A 16,166-nucleotide genomic window follows, 5' to 3' on the forward strand; every position below is an offset into this window, starting at 1 on the left:
TTCTCAGTATCTGCAAGGAGGACAAAGCTAAATATTCAGTCAAAAGACAGATTCAACATAGAAATAAACTGTAGTATATAAAATGGTAAAAATCAAAACTGAAGATTGCAATAAATGTAAACACAGTTATGCCAGAATTTCAGTTAAAAAAATACTAGTCTAAAATAAAGCTGAAACACATTTAAAGATGTTACATGGCTCTCTTCTAATCTAATTATCTTTACTCTTTGTTGTTTTACAAATATTAAATATTACAAGTAACCCATTCCTTCCTCTATTGATAACTATAAATTTTACCATAAGCCTGTTCTTTCATATACTATAATCAAGGTAATCAAAAGTGGAAAAAGAAGTAAATCTGCACTGACTCATTAAGATGCAAATTTTATAGTCTTTGAACTTCCCCTATGAATGCATTAAATAAAATGGTAACAGTATTAACTTCTAATATTTTGACATTTCTAACAAAAACCAGATTTATGTGTGTGTGTGTATGCACACTGTATCCAGCACTGAATAAATAAAAAGTGTAAGTTGTAAAATATCATATACATTATGATTCTGTTTTAAAATAAGCAAAAATTTAAGTAATATATGCATATGTACATCTGGAAATAGAGCAAGGTACAGAAGGAAGGGTACTAACCATTAATACTAGATTGGTGGCAGATAGAAGATATAGGCATTTTTTATTTATATACCTATCTGTTTTAGACCCATTACAATAAATATGTATTACTTTATAATTTTTTTTTAAACTTTACAATATTGTATTGGTTTTGCCATATATCAAAATGAATCTGCCACAGGTATAATTTTAAAAAATATATAATAATTTTTTAAAGGGAGAGGATGTGAACAGATAAAGGACAAAATTTTCTCACAACTCACTGTGAATTTATTAGAACTGAAATATTGATTTTAGCAATCTGAATTTATCTACATAACCAGAACTGTTATGATTTTCTTCTTTCTCTATAAAATAAATGATCACTTGGATAAAGTCTTACACATCTACAAATTTTCACACTCTCTCAACATCCTATGAATCTGAAAAAAAAAATGAAATAAGTGAAACAGAGAGCTTGTGTGCACTGCTGGAGGTCACACAGTAAAATCACATTCTAACTCCTCATGCTGTGCTCCTCCTAAAATAAACAGGCTATGTATGTCAAAATTAAATAAAGATGCTATGAATACTTGACAAATGGTAATGAGTGTGGCCAAAGATACCACTGTGGCAAAGGCATTCTCCATCTTAATTCCTAATGCATTGACTGGAGAAATAAAAAGCAGCCCTGTTACCTCTGCTATTAGTTCTCTTTCTGCAGTTACAGACCTTAGATCCTGAAAAAGCATAAAATAACTAACAGGTACCTTGTGGGGTTCTCTACAATGAGACAGAAACTATGGTGTCTATAACTAAAATATTAAAAATATCCGAATACAATATTCAGTTACTCTTGTGGTTTCAAAAAAGCCTGACTTTCAGACTCTTGAATAATGGGAAGCAGGAGTTATTTAATGCACTTAAAATATTTGGTTCTACTTTAGAAAGCTTTAATAAGCACACATGCATAAAGGTCAGAAAATAAATTTTATCTAGGTTAAATATAAATCTGAGACTACTAGTAGTATCATTAAAATTACATGACATATTGTCATCTGTTCTTTTTTTTTATTTTTTAAGCTAACCGGCTACCATTTCCCACAAAACCACTGTGTCTTAAAAATGCAACAACAACCGACAGATTTTTCTTGGAAGAGACGAGACAGAGTAAGGGTAGGCTCAAGGCAGACTCAGAAAAAGGGCTCAAGTTCATGATATTTGGATGATCAGGTAATATTTTTTAATCATTTACTTCAGAAACAATTTTTAATAAACTTGTAACTGATCAAAATGTTTCAGAGAAATGGATCACTGGCAAGGTACTGCTTCTGACTGAAATGTGAGCTGATTCCCAGATTTAGGACTTGTAAAGTAAGAAATCATGATAGTAACATGATATTAACATTTAATCCATATTTAAAGGTATTTTAATTTGCATATATTCATAGGACACACTTATTTGTTAAAAAGAAAGAGAGAAAAATTTATGGAACTGATCTTCCAGAAAGAAGAAAAACTTCATGCTGTTTTACCTCACAATCACAGTTTAAGGAAAGCATCTGTTTTAATGCACACAATTACCCTAAACCTCAAATATATATTGGCTTAGGTGAAAAAAAAAAAATTTAAATGCTGGGAGGAAAGGGATTTACTACATTGAAGTCCTTAAATAGTATATGAGGTGATAGATATTTTTCATCAGTGTTTAATAAATAGATATGGTGTATGAGTAACATAGGTGCATTGTGAGATAATTATGTTCTCAAACTCATTTAGACAAATGTCAAAAACGTTTTCAAAACACAGTGGTAAAACATTAAAATAAGACAGGTATTTTAAAATGTAACAAAGGATGAGCAGGGTTCATAACCTCTGCTTTAGAAGAGGTTTCAAAACCTCTGCCTGCATCCTCAAAAGTATGATAATGTATTAACTGTGTTTATGCTTCTGTTAAATAAAATTATTAAACTGTGAACTGAAATACATCCATTTTATTTACAAGTTCTATGCAAAACAGCCTAAAACAGAGAGAAAAGGGCTTTTACTAGAATGTAGTACTATTGATGAGCATGTAATAGCAATGGGCCTGCCTACATTTCTGGCAAGCAGCAACTACAGTCTACAAACCACTGATGGGCTAAACAAGCTATTAATGACAGTTGCTTTTCAACACTTAAAATGGCCAGACTGTGTTGCCTGACCACAAGGACAAGTAGGTCATCACTCTCAAATGTTATACAATATAAGAAGCATAAATGAGACCTCTGTGGGGAGAAAAAACCCACAGGTATGGCTCCAGAGTTCTTTTGCTATTCAACTATTAATAGAAAGCAAATCCCATTTAAAGTTGTAAATACTTATAACCCATTTTACTAAAAGATTTATCATCACTTATTTAACCTTCCACCTAGAGCTGAACAAGGTATTATTAGTTCTGGTGCCCAGCTCTAGCTCTGAAATATACAACTTAATATCCAGAACCCAAATAAAGAAAAAAAAAAAAAATTGGCTCTCTGCGACTCACAGAGTAGAAAGATGATGAAATTTTGGCCCTGTGTAAACCCATGGAGTGTCTGTCTCTCCCAATCATTCATAGGTTGCAGAATCATACTCATGACTCTATGGGGGATACATCTAGATTTTTCATCTGATTCAAGGGCCTTGTTCCCTGCTCACTTGTCTTTCAAGTCAATGCCTTTCAATGTACTTTTCTTTCTGCTGTTTTCTGGACCAGCAGCATTAGCCTCACTTGGGAGCTTGCTAAATGCGGACTCTTAAGCCCCATCCCAGACCCAGAGTTTAAATAGTATTTACAGGAGATTCATATGCACATTAAAGATGGAGGGGCACTGACCTAGGTCATGTTCTCCGACTCCTACGTATCTCCAGTTATTTGACTTTTCAGAAAAGAGAACAAGGGAAGCTTTAGAAGTATCATACTGATCAGGATAATTCACTCCATTCTCTGCCCAAGGAGACATGGCACAGCAGTCCTTCTTTCAAGTCAGAAACAACCCCCAAAACTATTCTGACCTTAAAAAAAAGTGACAATTTTTCATTTAGCTCAACCCAATATATTCAGATCTTAAGCCCTCTCCCAAGAGGAAAGGATAGCATTATTTGTATAGATTGCTAATAAAAAACAATAATAGCTATACTATAATCACATGACAAGATTCTATCTCTTGTACACTTTTATAATTGTAACAATAAAAATGTATGTTACTGTCAGCTACTTGACTGTATTAAAAACACTCTAAAAAGAAAATATTTTAGCCCCATTGAGTATTTCAATAAGAGCTACAACTCACTACATTATCCAGAAGTTAAAAACACAAGAGGTAGAAAAACAGGGAGTCAGCTACCTTTGATATAACAGAGAACTCAGAGTCAATTGTCCGCAGTTTAGGACATCATTTAATAGAACAAGTCAGAAGCAACATCACCATCTAATAACCCCCACCTCCATTCCTTCAACCCTACTGTGTTAACAGATACAAACTGGGGTCACATCAGAAAGTCTTTAATTTGTATATGATTTTTCATCAAATAAAAAGTACTATTTCCTTAAGTTCATTATAAAATCTAACTAAGCATGACATTATAAGCAATGGTTTTCTCTAAGTCTCTGAGTAGATATTCACACTGAACTCTGAGATGTTTTATATTCAATTCTGCTGACCATTCTGATCACTCTAGGAGGACTGCAGGGGACCGCATAGGATTCAAGGCCTACTGAACACTGATTTCTGACATTTTTCATTATAAATTTCTCTTTTGAGGCAAAAGTTTTCTAAGACACCTCCCCTTGCCATCGCCCTGATAATAGCTTTAAGTTTAATACATAAATGGAAATAAAAACAAAAATCATCCCCAGGGGAAAAAAAAAAAGTGCAACACTAAAATGCCAAAATAGTGAACACAGGCCTAGAAGCTGGTGTTACCAGATCACTAGCTAGAGCAAAGGGGGTTGAAAATGAGTGAAACCAGAAGAGGCAGCCTGAGGAAGCATTGCTTCTGGGAGAAAATCAGGTAAATAGAAAACATGGAAGAAAGTAGTAAGAAACAAAATGCTAAAGAGAAATATAATAAATATTAAATAAATATAAGAAATAAATGTAAGACATGCCAACCCCTTCCTCCCTGCCATCATCATCTGTTAGAGAATGATGCTTCAATATATTGTGGAAGGTCTTCCCTGGTAGCTCAGACAGTAAAGAGTACACCTACAATGCAGGAGACCTGGGTTCGATCCCTGGGTTGGCAAGATCCCCTGGAGGAGGGCATGGCAACCCACTCTACTATTCCTGGCTGGAGAATTCTATGTACAGAGGAGCCTGGTGGGCTTACAGTCCATGGGGTCGCAAAGAGTCAGACATGACTGAGTGACTAAGCACAGTATACACTGCAGAAGAGGGCACCCTTAAACCAGGAGCCCTGTCTATAAAACATCTAGGATTTTTAAAGGGAAGGAAGGGAGGGAAAGAGGGAGGGAGGGAAAGGAAGGGAAAGAAATCAAAATCACCCCGACATAGTAACCAGATTAAAACATTACAAAAGATGAAAATTCTTCCCTTAAAACCAATTACAAAGCACAAGACTCATTTGGACAAATAATAGAAAGAAAACCTAGAATCAGATATTCAAAGAATAAAAATATAAATGTAAGGGGGAAATATTTCAGATATGAAGGATACATTATAAGGTATACAAAAAAGAATAAATTTTAATGAAAACTTAATAAGAAATATTGAATAAAACCAGGAAAACAATTGAGAGAATTAAAAACAAAAATAAAATAAAAATCCATAAAGGTAAAAATATAAGGCTGGTACCAGAGATATCTGGGATATCTGAATCTGGGAAAGACTGAAGGTGGGAGGAGAAGGGGATGACAGAGGATGAGATGGTTGGATGGCATCACCAACTCAATGGACATGAGTTTGAGTAAACTCCGGGAACTGGTGATGGACAGTGAGGCCTGGCGTGCTGCAGTCCATGGGGTCGCAAAGAGTCAGACGCGACTGATCAACTGAACTGAACTTAACTAAACCAGAGATATCAAAAGCAGAATAATATTTCAAGAAAGTCAAAGAAAACTGTGAGCCAAGGATTATATGTTCAGTCCAAGTTGTCATTCAAGTGACAAGACTCCAGAAAAACAGCTTGGAATGTGCAAGATCTTGGGGAATATTGTACATATGAGCCACAGCTCAACAGAGAAAGAAACATAGTAAATATAATGATGTGCAAGTAATTATGGAGTGAAAAGAGAAAATTACAGTAAAAAAATATATACAATATGCTTTTTATAAGAAAGAGGAAATGGGAATACATACATATAAGCATATAGTTGCTGTTGCTGTTTAGTGGCTAAGTAGTGGCTGACTCTTTGGCAATCCATGGACTGTAGCCCACCAAGCTCCTCTGTTCATGGGATTTTCTAGGCAAGAATACTTGAGTGGGTAGCCATTCCCTTCTCCAAGGGATCTTCCTGACCTGGGGATCAAACCGAGGTCTCCCACATTGCAGGCTTATCCTTTACCATCTGAGTCACCAGGATATATTCTTAATCTTACGAAAAGCATAGGAATTACAAACAAGAAATTAATAAAATTTGCTATCTACAAGAAATAGAGAATAGCTAGATAGGAAGGGATAACACCTCTCTGAGAATACCACAGCATATAACATTTTGACTTCTGAAAACATGCTAACCTTATGGATATTCAAGCATAATTAAATCAACAAGAATGAGAACAAAGGCACCTAAAATTAAATATGAAGTGAAGTGAAGTGAAAGTTTTTCAGTCGTGTCTGACTCTGCAACCGCATGAACGATAAAGTCCATGGAATTCTCCAGGCCAGAATACTGGAGTGGGTAGCCTTTTCCTTCTCCAGGGGATCTTCCCAACCCAAGGATCGAACCCAGGTCTCCCACATTGTAGGCGGATTCTTTATCAGCTGTGCCACAAGGGAAGCCCATAAATGGGAACAGATGAATGTGACTATATTTCAAATGATTAAACTACACTCAAGGGGAAAAACTGCAAATAAATCTTGGGGTCTTTTAATTAAGTCTGTTTTCAAAAGATACAGTTGTAGTGATTTTGGAACTATTTTATGTATATTATATGATTGAGTGAATGGGTAAACATATTAGTGCTATAGGAGTCTGGACTCTCACTTTACATAAATACAAATATGAAATGGGGGAGAACAAGGAAGAACACTTTGGTTTGGATTGAAATTGGAGGCATCACTATGACACATATGTTCTTAAAAATATCTATGTACTAACCTCCCTCCCTCTATTTATCTGTCTAATCTAGGACTAAAAGTTCCTAGAAGTAAGAAAATTCCAGAGAAAATGAGCACATCACATGTCCAGACCTTGACTCCTAAATACCATTCTCCTTTAAAATGAGATACAGTAATCTGAAGAAATGGCTGATTCTGGGAGTGGGACAGGGAAGGTATAAGATGACCCTCAAACATGTTTATCAGAAAATCAGGACGTGCTTAGGAAAAAAAAAAAAAAAAAATAAGAGTATGTCAAAAGGACCCAGAAATCATCTTGAAAGAGGACTCTCTGGACAAATATGGCACAATCTGAGTGACAAAGTAAATAAGAAAAGTAACTGATAATAATCTGTTCATGAGTCTTTGCTCACAGTAAAAAGAAAAGTAAAATAAGAAGGATGGGCTTTTCTTTATTTATTTGGGGGAGGGTTGTTTTACTTTTATTTATTTTTTTAATTTTTTAATATAAATTTATTTAAATTGGAGGTTAATTACTTTACAATATTGTATTGGTTTTGCCATACATCAACATGAATCCACCACAGGTATACACGTGTTCCCCATCTCAAACCCCCCTCCCACCTCCCTCCCCATCCCATCCCTCTGGGTCATCCCAGTGCACCAGCCCCAAGCATCCAGTATCATGCATCAAACCTGGACTGGCAATTTGTTTCATATGTGATATTATACATGTTTCAATGCCATTCTCCCAAATCATCCCACCCTCTCCCTCTCCCACAGAGTCCAAAAGACTGTTCTATACATCTGTGTCTCTTTTGCTGTCTCGTTTACAGGGTTATTGTTACCATCTTTCTAAATTCCATATATATGTGTTAGTATACTGTATTGGTGCTTTCTTTCTGGCTTACTTCACTCTGTATAATAGGCTCCAGTTTCATCCACCTCATAAGTAGAATGCACATCCGTGCTCAGTCATGTCTGACTCTTAGAGACCCTCCAGACTGTAACCCATCAGGCTTCTCTGTACATGGAATTTCCCAGGCAAGAAGACTGTGGGAGTGGGTTGCCAATTCCTATTCCAGGTGATCTTCCTGACCCAGGGATTGAACCCACATTTCCTACACTGGCTGGTGGACTCTTTACTTACCACCGAGCAAACGGACCATACAACTTTCTAGAAACATAAAATCTGGGACCTTATAGTTGAACGCTGGCTCCTAAATACAGGGGAGTAGTAAAGCTGGAAAAATCTCATTTTCTCAATCATCAGGCAAGAATTATCAATGGATCATGAGGCACCAACCTTCAAAGGCTGTGTTTAGAACTTTAAACAGATATAGTCTTTATGGGTGGTAGACAAGTTTGTGAGAAGATAAATAAAATGGTATTGGGGAGTATATGAAAAGAAATTTAAGCTAAGAATGACACGCTGGACAGTTCACAGGAAAAGGTGGCAACACAGATAGAAAGGAATAATGAAATAAAGACTGAATCAGGGCTTGAGAAATTGTGACAAATAAATGAATCAACCCCTGAAGAGGTCCGAGGGAAACAAAGTCCATCCATCTTACTCTTCTCTCCATACATCCACACCTGATTTCTCCCTTCCAGGGTTACAGATACTATATATATATCAAGAAGAGCCCATAAACAGAGTACAGACAGTGCAACCATGTATGTGTCCTTGTGGTAAATATAACATACTTCATATGTCATTTTTCTTAACTAAATTTAAATTTATACTGGATTTTACCCTCTCTCAGGACAATGCTAATTTTCTATGACAATTCAAGTAAATTTGGAAAGAAAAAGGCTGAAGAAGGCTACATAAATAGAAGAAACTAATTCTAAATGTGTGGGATGCTCTTCTCATTTTATTTTTACACTATATATTCTTTTAAAACCAATCTATTAGAATCCGTACTTCTAACTGTATTTGGCATACAGTCAATTCAAAGAAAGAGTACAAGGGCTAGAAGGGCTTGTAAGGGCTATAAGTGCTGTTCAGTTGGTAAGTGGAGAGATAACAAATCTAAGGAGCCCAGAGTTGCTAGATTGACAGGTTTCAATGAATTCTTACATTTACTTCCTTTTAGACAGTTATAAAGAATATCATTAACTTTACTGAATACTATTAGTGTACAAAGCCATACATAGATGTATATATGTGATATTATGCTATATATTCATAATGCTGTTAATAGTTCAGTCAGTGGGTCAATTTTACAATGTTAAGCTACAGAGTTTGAATAACTGAGGTAAAATGCATTAAAACCATCTACTTCCACTACCTGTTATATTAATCCTGGCTCTCTAATCCCTAAAATGCATTATCTTTGAAATACATTTGATGTATATGACTCAGATAAAAACTAAATATAACTTAGAGTCAAGAATGGGAAATAATAATTTAACAAACCATTACTCCTGACTATAATGAATACACGTGGCTATACTTCATCAAAGGTTTTAAAATACCTATAGTTGCAGAACTCTGTTTAGATGAAATCTTATTTTAAAAGTTTAAAAGTATATAAAATAACTAAAAATGGGCACTGTTGTGGCTAAAGTGGGCAGTGGAAGCCTGGAGTGCTATTTGCTACGGGGAGAAAACCTGGCAGCCCAGGGCAGTTAGAAAACCACTGTTGCACAAGATTACAAGTCGAGTATAAATGCAAGAAATTGTCACTGAAAATAAATTCATACTAGTATGAAAAAATATAAAATTTAAACAAAAGTTAGAATCTAATTTGTTTACTGATGAATATGAATCACATAAATATAAAGTCTTTTTATTACACAATAATTTACAAGAGATTGGCACTACGTTAGCTATTCTTCCTTGTTATAAGCTGCCAACTGATACTGGCATTAGATGTTTTAGATTAATATTTTTATTGTAATGTCCATATGTATCTCCTAAATATATGTTGTACTATTAAGTGAGAAATGAAGATTCAAGAAATAATTTTTAATAATTAGAATAACAATGTTATTTATTTACTTCTAATCTGGAAATATATACATAGTTCAATTTTTCTAACTTGGTTATTGTGTTCTGCTTTTAATAATTAACCTGTAATTTTTAGCATGATTTAATCACTTTGAAAAGTCTAGATTTCCTCAGTTTCCTTTAGTTATTGAAAGAAAAACCAAAAATCCTTTCAACTCTAAAACTGCTATAAATAAAAATGGAGCTGCTCCTATTTGCTCTTGTGTGAGCACAACAAAAGCACATTAATAGTTAACAAAGCTACAATATGATACACGAATGAAGTCTTGCATGAAAAAACTACTTAGATAGTATTTACAAAAGAATCTCTATCATTAATTATTCAACATTTGGATCTGACCAGAAACCAGAGCATGACTTTATAATGCTCTGTTTAAATGAACTACTTAATGTTGTAATGAACACTCAATGTGGTGAGCTCAATGAATTTTGGACCTGGTATAACACAGCAGTTTTCCAACTTTTTGATCAATGAACAGATTTTAATGTTAAGTCAGTTGGAATTTCACTTGTGCTTTAAAAATGTTTACTGAAACCGAAAATTTTGCATCTCAATTATTTTATATTCTAAAACTGAATGTAGTTTAAACCAATGCATTATTCATAAAGCAAAGACATTAGGAAAAACAAAGCTGTGCACTTCTTTCAAAGCTGTTAAATTGCTAAAACATACCACATTTATGCATGCAATATTTGATTGTTTTTTTCTTAACACACAAGCTTGTTTTTGTCAGATCAAGATATGCCAAAAATTCTACACCAAACATTTTTGTTTATAATTAAAGCAATCATCAATCCAAGGATTGTCATCCATTTTATTTCATCTCTACATCAAAAAAAAAAAAGTAATTTAAAAAAATTTTAATTCCCTTGAAATGATAAGATAAATGAAAATGGAAGTGCCTTCACATAATAACAGTAAGCTGACCCTTTGGGAAATGGTTGACTTTCTCAATACAAGGTATTCAAAGCTCATTCAAAAGTGTTCATTTAGAATGCAGATATCAAAGATGATGCAAATGTTCAAGAGAAAATTAGAACTTACCAGATGTTCTAATCCAGCTTTGATGTTTCCAGATTCCCTAAAACAGAAGAATAAAAGTTTAAAATAGTTGTTAAACCCTCATCTGCTATAATTTATGTTTACCTCAAAAATATTTTACAAACCCCTATAACTTTTTCATATATCTTTCCTAATGTTCATAATAACCCCATTTTTAAGGACAGAACAATTTTCTTAGGAACAGATAATTTATTTATATTTAATAGTAGTATTAACACTAAAATTTATATTCATCTAGTAAAATGTTTCAGATTTTTCAAAGTCAGTGGAGAACAAAAAAAAAAATTAAAGACTATCATTTTACTATTTGTACACTATCTTTATTTTACATTAGCTTTTTCATTCAAGTTTATTTTTTTAACATTTATTACAAAAATGTTCAAACATACAGATTCTATCTACCATCTAGATTTGACATTTTATCTACCATCTACAATTGACATTTTACCATATTTGCTTTATCAAATGCCCATCTATCAATAGGTGCATTTTTATACAAGGAATATGCACAAAAATAATATTTATCAGTGTATAGCTAAAGACACTAAATCTTAAATTTTTTCCTGCCATTAATTTTATCAAGTTAGTGCCCACTATAAATCAGAACCTAAAATTATAATATTGAAAAATTAATCATCAGTGAAAACACAAACATCAAATATCACAATATATATTTTAAGTATTTAATTTCTTGCTTTTCACTAAAAAAAAAAAAGAGATGATGAGACAAAATACAAATAACTGTACAAGTAGCAAAGATAATTTAAATACACATTTGGTGGAATATGGCAATAGTTGGATGTTTTTTCCTGATTTCAGTTAATGCTAATTTATTAGTGAGTAATGGACTTTCCCTATTCTCACTCTGATCAAGCAGTATTTTAATTCCATTATTAAGACCATACCTTACTTGCTTTAACACAAAATTGTACTTCTATCACAATGCAGAAAATAATTATGGAACATCTGATGACAGTACTGCATTCATGATGTTTAATCTTTTCCCCACACCTGTTTTTCTCTGAAGGGGTCCCAATGTTATTTCTTTTCTCTTTATTTCGTCTCCAATTTTTTTTTTTTTTTGCCAAAAATATATTTACTTCTGTTTCCTTTGTCTTGTTACATAATCTTTTTTCAAATTCCCCTATCTTTTCCCTTTGGGTCAACTGCTTGAAAACTATACTAGTGGCTGCCAATGTCTCCCCTCACTGCCCAGTCTGGCATCTTGGGAATAAACGCCACTGTCCACTGATCACTACTCCTCTTTAGCCATTCTCTTTTCTGCTTCTGACAATGCTACATAATCAACATTTTAAAATTTAAGGGTTTCTGAAACTCATTCTCTGGATACAGTTCTAATGACAAATGATAGAAATAGACTGCAACAAGGCGTGTCACAGCAGGCCAGTAACTACATAATTATTTTTACCTTTATTATTATAAGATTAATATATTTATTAGAGCTGGAAGTCTGATGAATTTTTAAGTGTTCGCAAGGAAGTTTTCATATAACTTATAACATGTGTAATTTAAAATTTAAACAAAAATAAAAATACACACAGTAAAACATCTGACAGTGTCATGTGTTTGTGTGTGTGTGTGTATACATACTACAACAAAATTAAATCTTCCTATCACTCACCCCTAGTTCTCAATCACTGATATTAGCTATTTATTTGTCCTTCCAAAGACAGTCTACGCATGTGTGTGCATATACTTCTGCATGTGTCTGTGTGTGTCTCCTCTTTTTTTCTTTTCAACCCAAACAGAAGCATGCTATACACATGGCTTTGTTCCTGAACTCAGCAATCTATGTTAGAGTGAAGTATATTTATACCATATAATTCACATCTATTTCATTTTTCCCCACAGGTACATTGTCACACTATGGTTCTTATTGGAAAATAATGCAGTATAAGAGAACAAAAATGCTCAAAGTAGAAGTCCATAATTTATTATCTGAAACCACCGAGGCTAGACATGTTTCATCAGAATATTTTGGACTTTTCTGGTACTCTGTTTTGGTATAAGGATATGCTTTACACTCATTAGATTTATGTATGTTTTATCTACTATTTGAAATGTTCAAAAGGATCCACTATACTAAATTTTTAACTGGTATTTATGTTTAAGCCAGTTTAATCAAATTTGGCATTGTTTATATATTCAAGTTTTCTTCAATGTTTTGTTGAATATGAATTTAATAAATTGAGCACTAAAGTTTAAAAATAAGAAAAATAAGAAAATAACAATAAGAAAAACAAACAAACAAAGAATATTTTGGGTTTTAAGAAAAGTAATAAGGTACATACAGTGTATGTCATAAAACACTGACAGCAATACTTGAAGCAGCATCTCATCATCATACATATTAATAATTCTGAAAAAAATATGAATATCCACACAAAGTGGGATAAACAAAGACGATACACAGCTTCATTTAAGGGTAGGTTTTGCTGTCAACTGACTTTATCACAAACTTAGGGAAAATCTCTCAGTTTTCGGAGTTATTTGTATTTTGGAATCAAGGATAAGAAACTATTCTTTAAAAAAGAAAGAAAGATTGGCTAGCTATTGTTTCATTATGTTTTCAAAGAATTCCTTAAATTAAATGATTTTAGGGAAAACACATTTTGAATGACATGCCTGAAAGAAAACTAAGCATCTTCCTTGACACATGTCCCTTTCCTTCGCTACCAAATATAAACAAATATAATCAACCACAAGGTCCTGGCTATCCAACATCCTTCATTATCATTTTGTGTTAACCACTTCTTTGTATCTTCACAACTATGTCTTATTTTAGGCCATCATCTTTTCTCTCTCAGATTATTGCAAAGCTTCTTAATAGGTCTCAATGACCCCTGCCTTGCCCTATGTCAATTCCTTCTCCATAAGAGAGCAAGATCTTTGTAAAATTAAGCTTGATCATGTCAATTCTCTTCTTAAAATCCATGGCATACTACTAGACTCCAGTTTAATTCCCTCTGTTATTTGTCAAAGCTATACCACACAGAAAGTGGTAGCAAATACTATAACAAACTACAACCTAAACAAAACCTCCTATGGAGAAACCCCTTTTTCTCACAAATGAAGTAATGAACTCTTCCCATGCATTCACATCACAAAATTCCCATACTTTGGACTATAGCCCACCAGGCTCCTCTGTCCATGGAATTTTTCAGGCAAGAATACTAGAGTGGGTTGCCAGTTCCTACTCGAGGGAATCTTCCCAACCCAGTGATCGAACCCACATCTCTTGCATCTCCTGCATTGGTGGGCAGATTCTTTATCACTGCACCACCTGGGAAGCCCCCTGGGTAGATCTACCCAGCCCCATAACACTCAAAGAACCAAGGCAACTGCAACAGTGAGGGGTTGTTTGGGAGAACAGTATTGGGAGTTTTGCATATGTGTGTGGTGGATAGTGGGTGGTTGTTTTGCTTTGCTTTGTTTTGGGTTGTTTTTTAAAAAGCAGGAGGACCCTATGGGGAAAAAGTGGTTGACTGAGGCCACAGCTGAACAATTAATCTGGATAAGCATAAGCTAGAGCCTAGACTTTTACCCCTACCCTTAGATTAAAATTACTAGCCAAAGTAGCTGAATGTTGCAAGGAAATAAAAGAGAAATCCACAAGGCAAATTTTTAAGAACTCTGAGGTGTTCTTAAAAATAACAGAATAACAACAAAGAAAGTAACTTCATCCAGAGAAAACAGACTGAGCAAGAATATAAGTATAATAACATATTCAAAGATAGGGGAAGATGTTTAGAAGTTAAATATGAAAAATGGTTATTAAAAATAATCTATATGAGATAATGAGTATTAGAAATACAATAGTTTGAAATAAGCAACCCAGAGGATGAACTGAAAGCACAGTAACTACAGACCAAGACTGAACTAGCGGGCTAGGACACGGACAGAACTCTCCTAGAAGAGGCCATGGGAAGGCGCGAACGAACAAACGAGAGGAAGCTAAGAACAGGCGTGGAAGTATGAACATCTATATGATAAGAATCCTAGAAGGAAAGCAAAGACAAAATAAAAGGGAATAAGTATTTGAAGAAACAGTGACACAAATTTCCTAGATATAGAAATACTCAAATCTTAGACTGAAAGGGTACATACAGCAGTGAACAGGAGAATTAAAGAAAAATCACAGCAAAGTATTATATAAAGATAATTAAGGCTATACTATTATACATCAAGAGAAAAGTTTAAAAGTTTCCAGAAAGAAAAAGCACACTCCTCTAAAAAATTAGCACGGACATTGGATTACTTAACACTAATGCTAGACAATGGAGTATAAGCTTCCAAGAGAAAGTGAATAAGAAAGCTGTGAACCTAGAATTAATATTCAACAAATAAACTATTATTTAAATTAAAGGAAAAATACAGAAATATTCAGCATACAAAGTCTTAGGAAATTCAACAAAGACATTATATGAAAAAAGTTCTGAGGAATATAAGAAGAAGAGAAAAAAATTCAGGAAGAAGCAAGCAAGCAAAATAAGGCAAGTAAAGTCTGGCATGGAACATAGTAATTACTGTAATATTAGTAATCAGTAACTAAAAAGAAAACTAAAGAAAGGTCATCATATCAAAAATACCAGAGAAGATTCTTAGATTGGGTATGAAACAAATCTAGGGATGTGTGATTTACAAGAGACACATGAAACAAAAAGGAATCAGAACAGTTTCTAAAATAGAGATATAACCAGGCAAACACAAACCAAAAGAAAGTTGGGTTAGTGACTTTAATGACAAAATACATTTAAGCCACTTTGTAACACAGTTGGTAAAGAATCCACCTGCAGTGCAGGAGACCACCTGCAATGAGGAGACTTGGGTTCGATTCCTAGGTTGGAAAGATCCCCTAGAGAAGGAAATGACAACCCACTCCAATATTCTTGCCTGGGAAATCCCATGGACAGAGGAGCCTCAGAGGCTACAGTCCATGGGGTCGCAAGAGTTGGACAGAATTTAGCACCTAAACCGCCACCCCTCCATATATGTATACATATATTTGATATGTATATATTTTACTATATACATATTTTGATATGTATATATTTTGCTATATACACGTGTATATACATAAACACACACACCAAAGAAGGCCATTCTCTTCAGGTACAATAGATCAAATGACAGTGAAAGTGAATGCTGCTCAGTCGTGTCTGACTCTTTGCAACCCCATAGACTGTACAATCCAT

At 34.0% G+C, this 16,166-nt stretch overlaps 1 protein-coding gene across 1 annotated transcript in view; it reads right to left on the reverse strand.

The window, feature by feature from the left end:
• RSRC1 (arginine and serine rich coiled-coil 1) overlaps nt 1-16,166 on the reverse strand; it is a 350,213-nt gene that overhangs the window by 147,919 nt on the left and 186,128 nt on the right. The window contains exon 5 of the mRNA XM_006079554.4: nt 10,933-10,969. Within this exon, the coding sequence (XP_006079616.2) occupies nt 10,933-10,969 (37 nt within the window). The remainder of the gene's footprint in view (nt 1-10,932; nt 10,970-16,166) is intronic.

The sequence above is a fragment of the Bubalus bubalis genome, chromosome 1, assembly GCF_019923935.1.
Source record: "Bubalus bubalis isolate 160015118507 breed Murrah chromosome 1, NDDB_SH_1, whole genome shotgun sequence".
Classification (NCBI taxonomy): domain Eukaryota; kingdom Metazoa; phylum Chordata; class Mammalia; order Artiodactyla; family Bovidae; genus Bubalus; species Bubalus bubalis.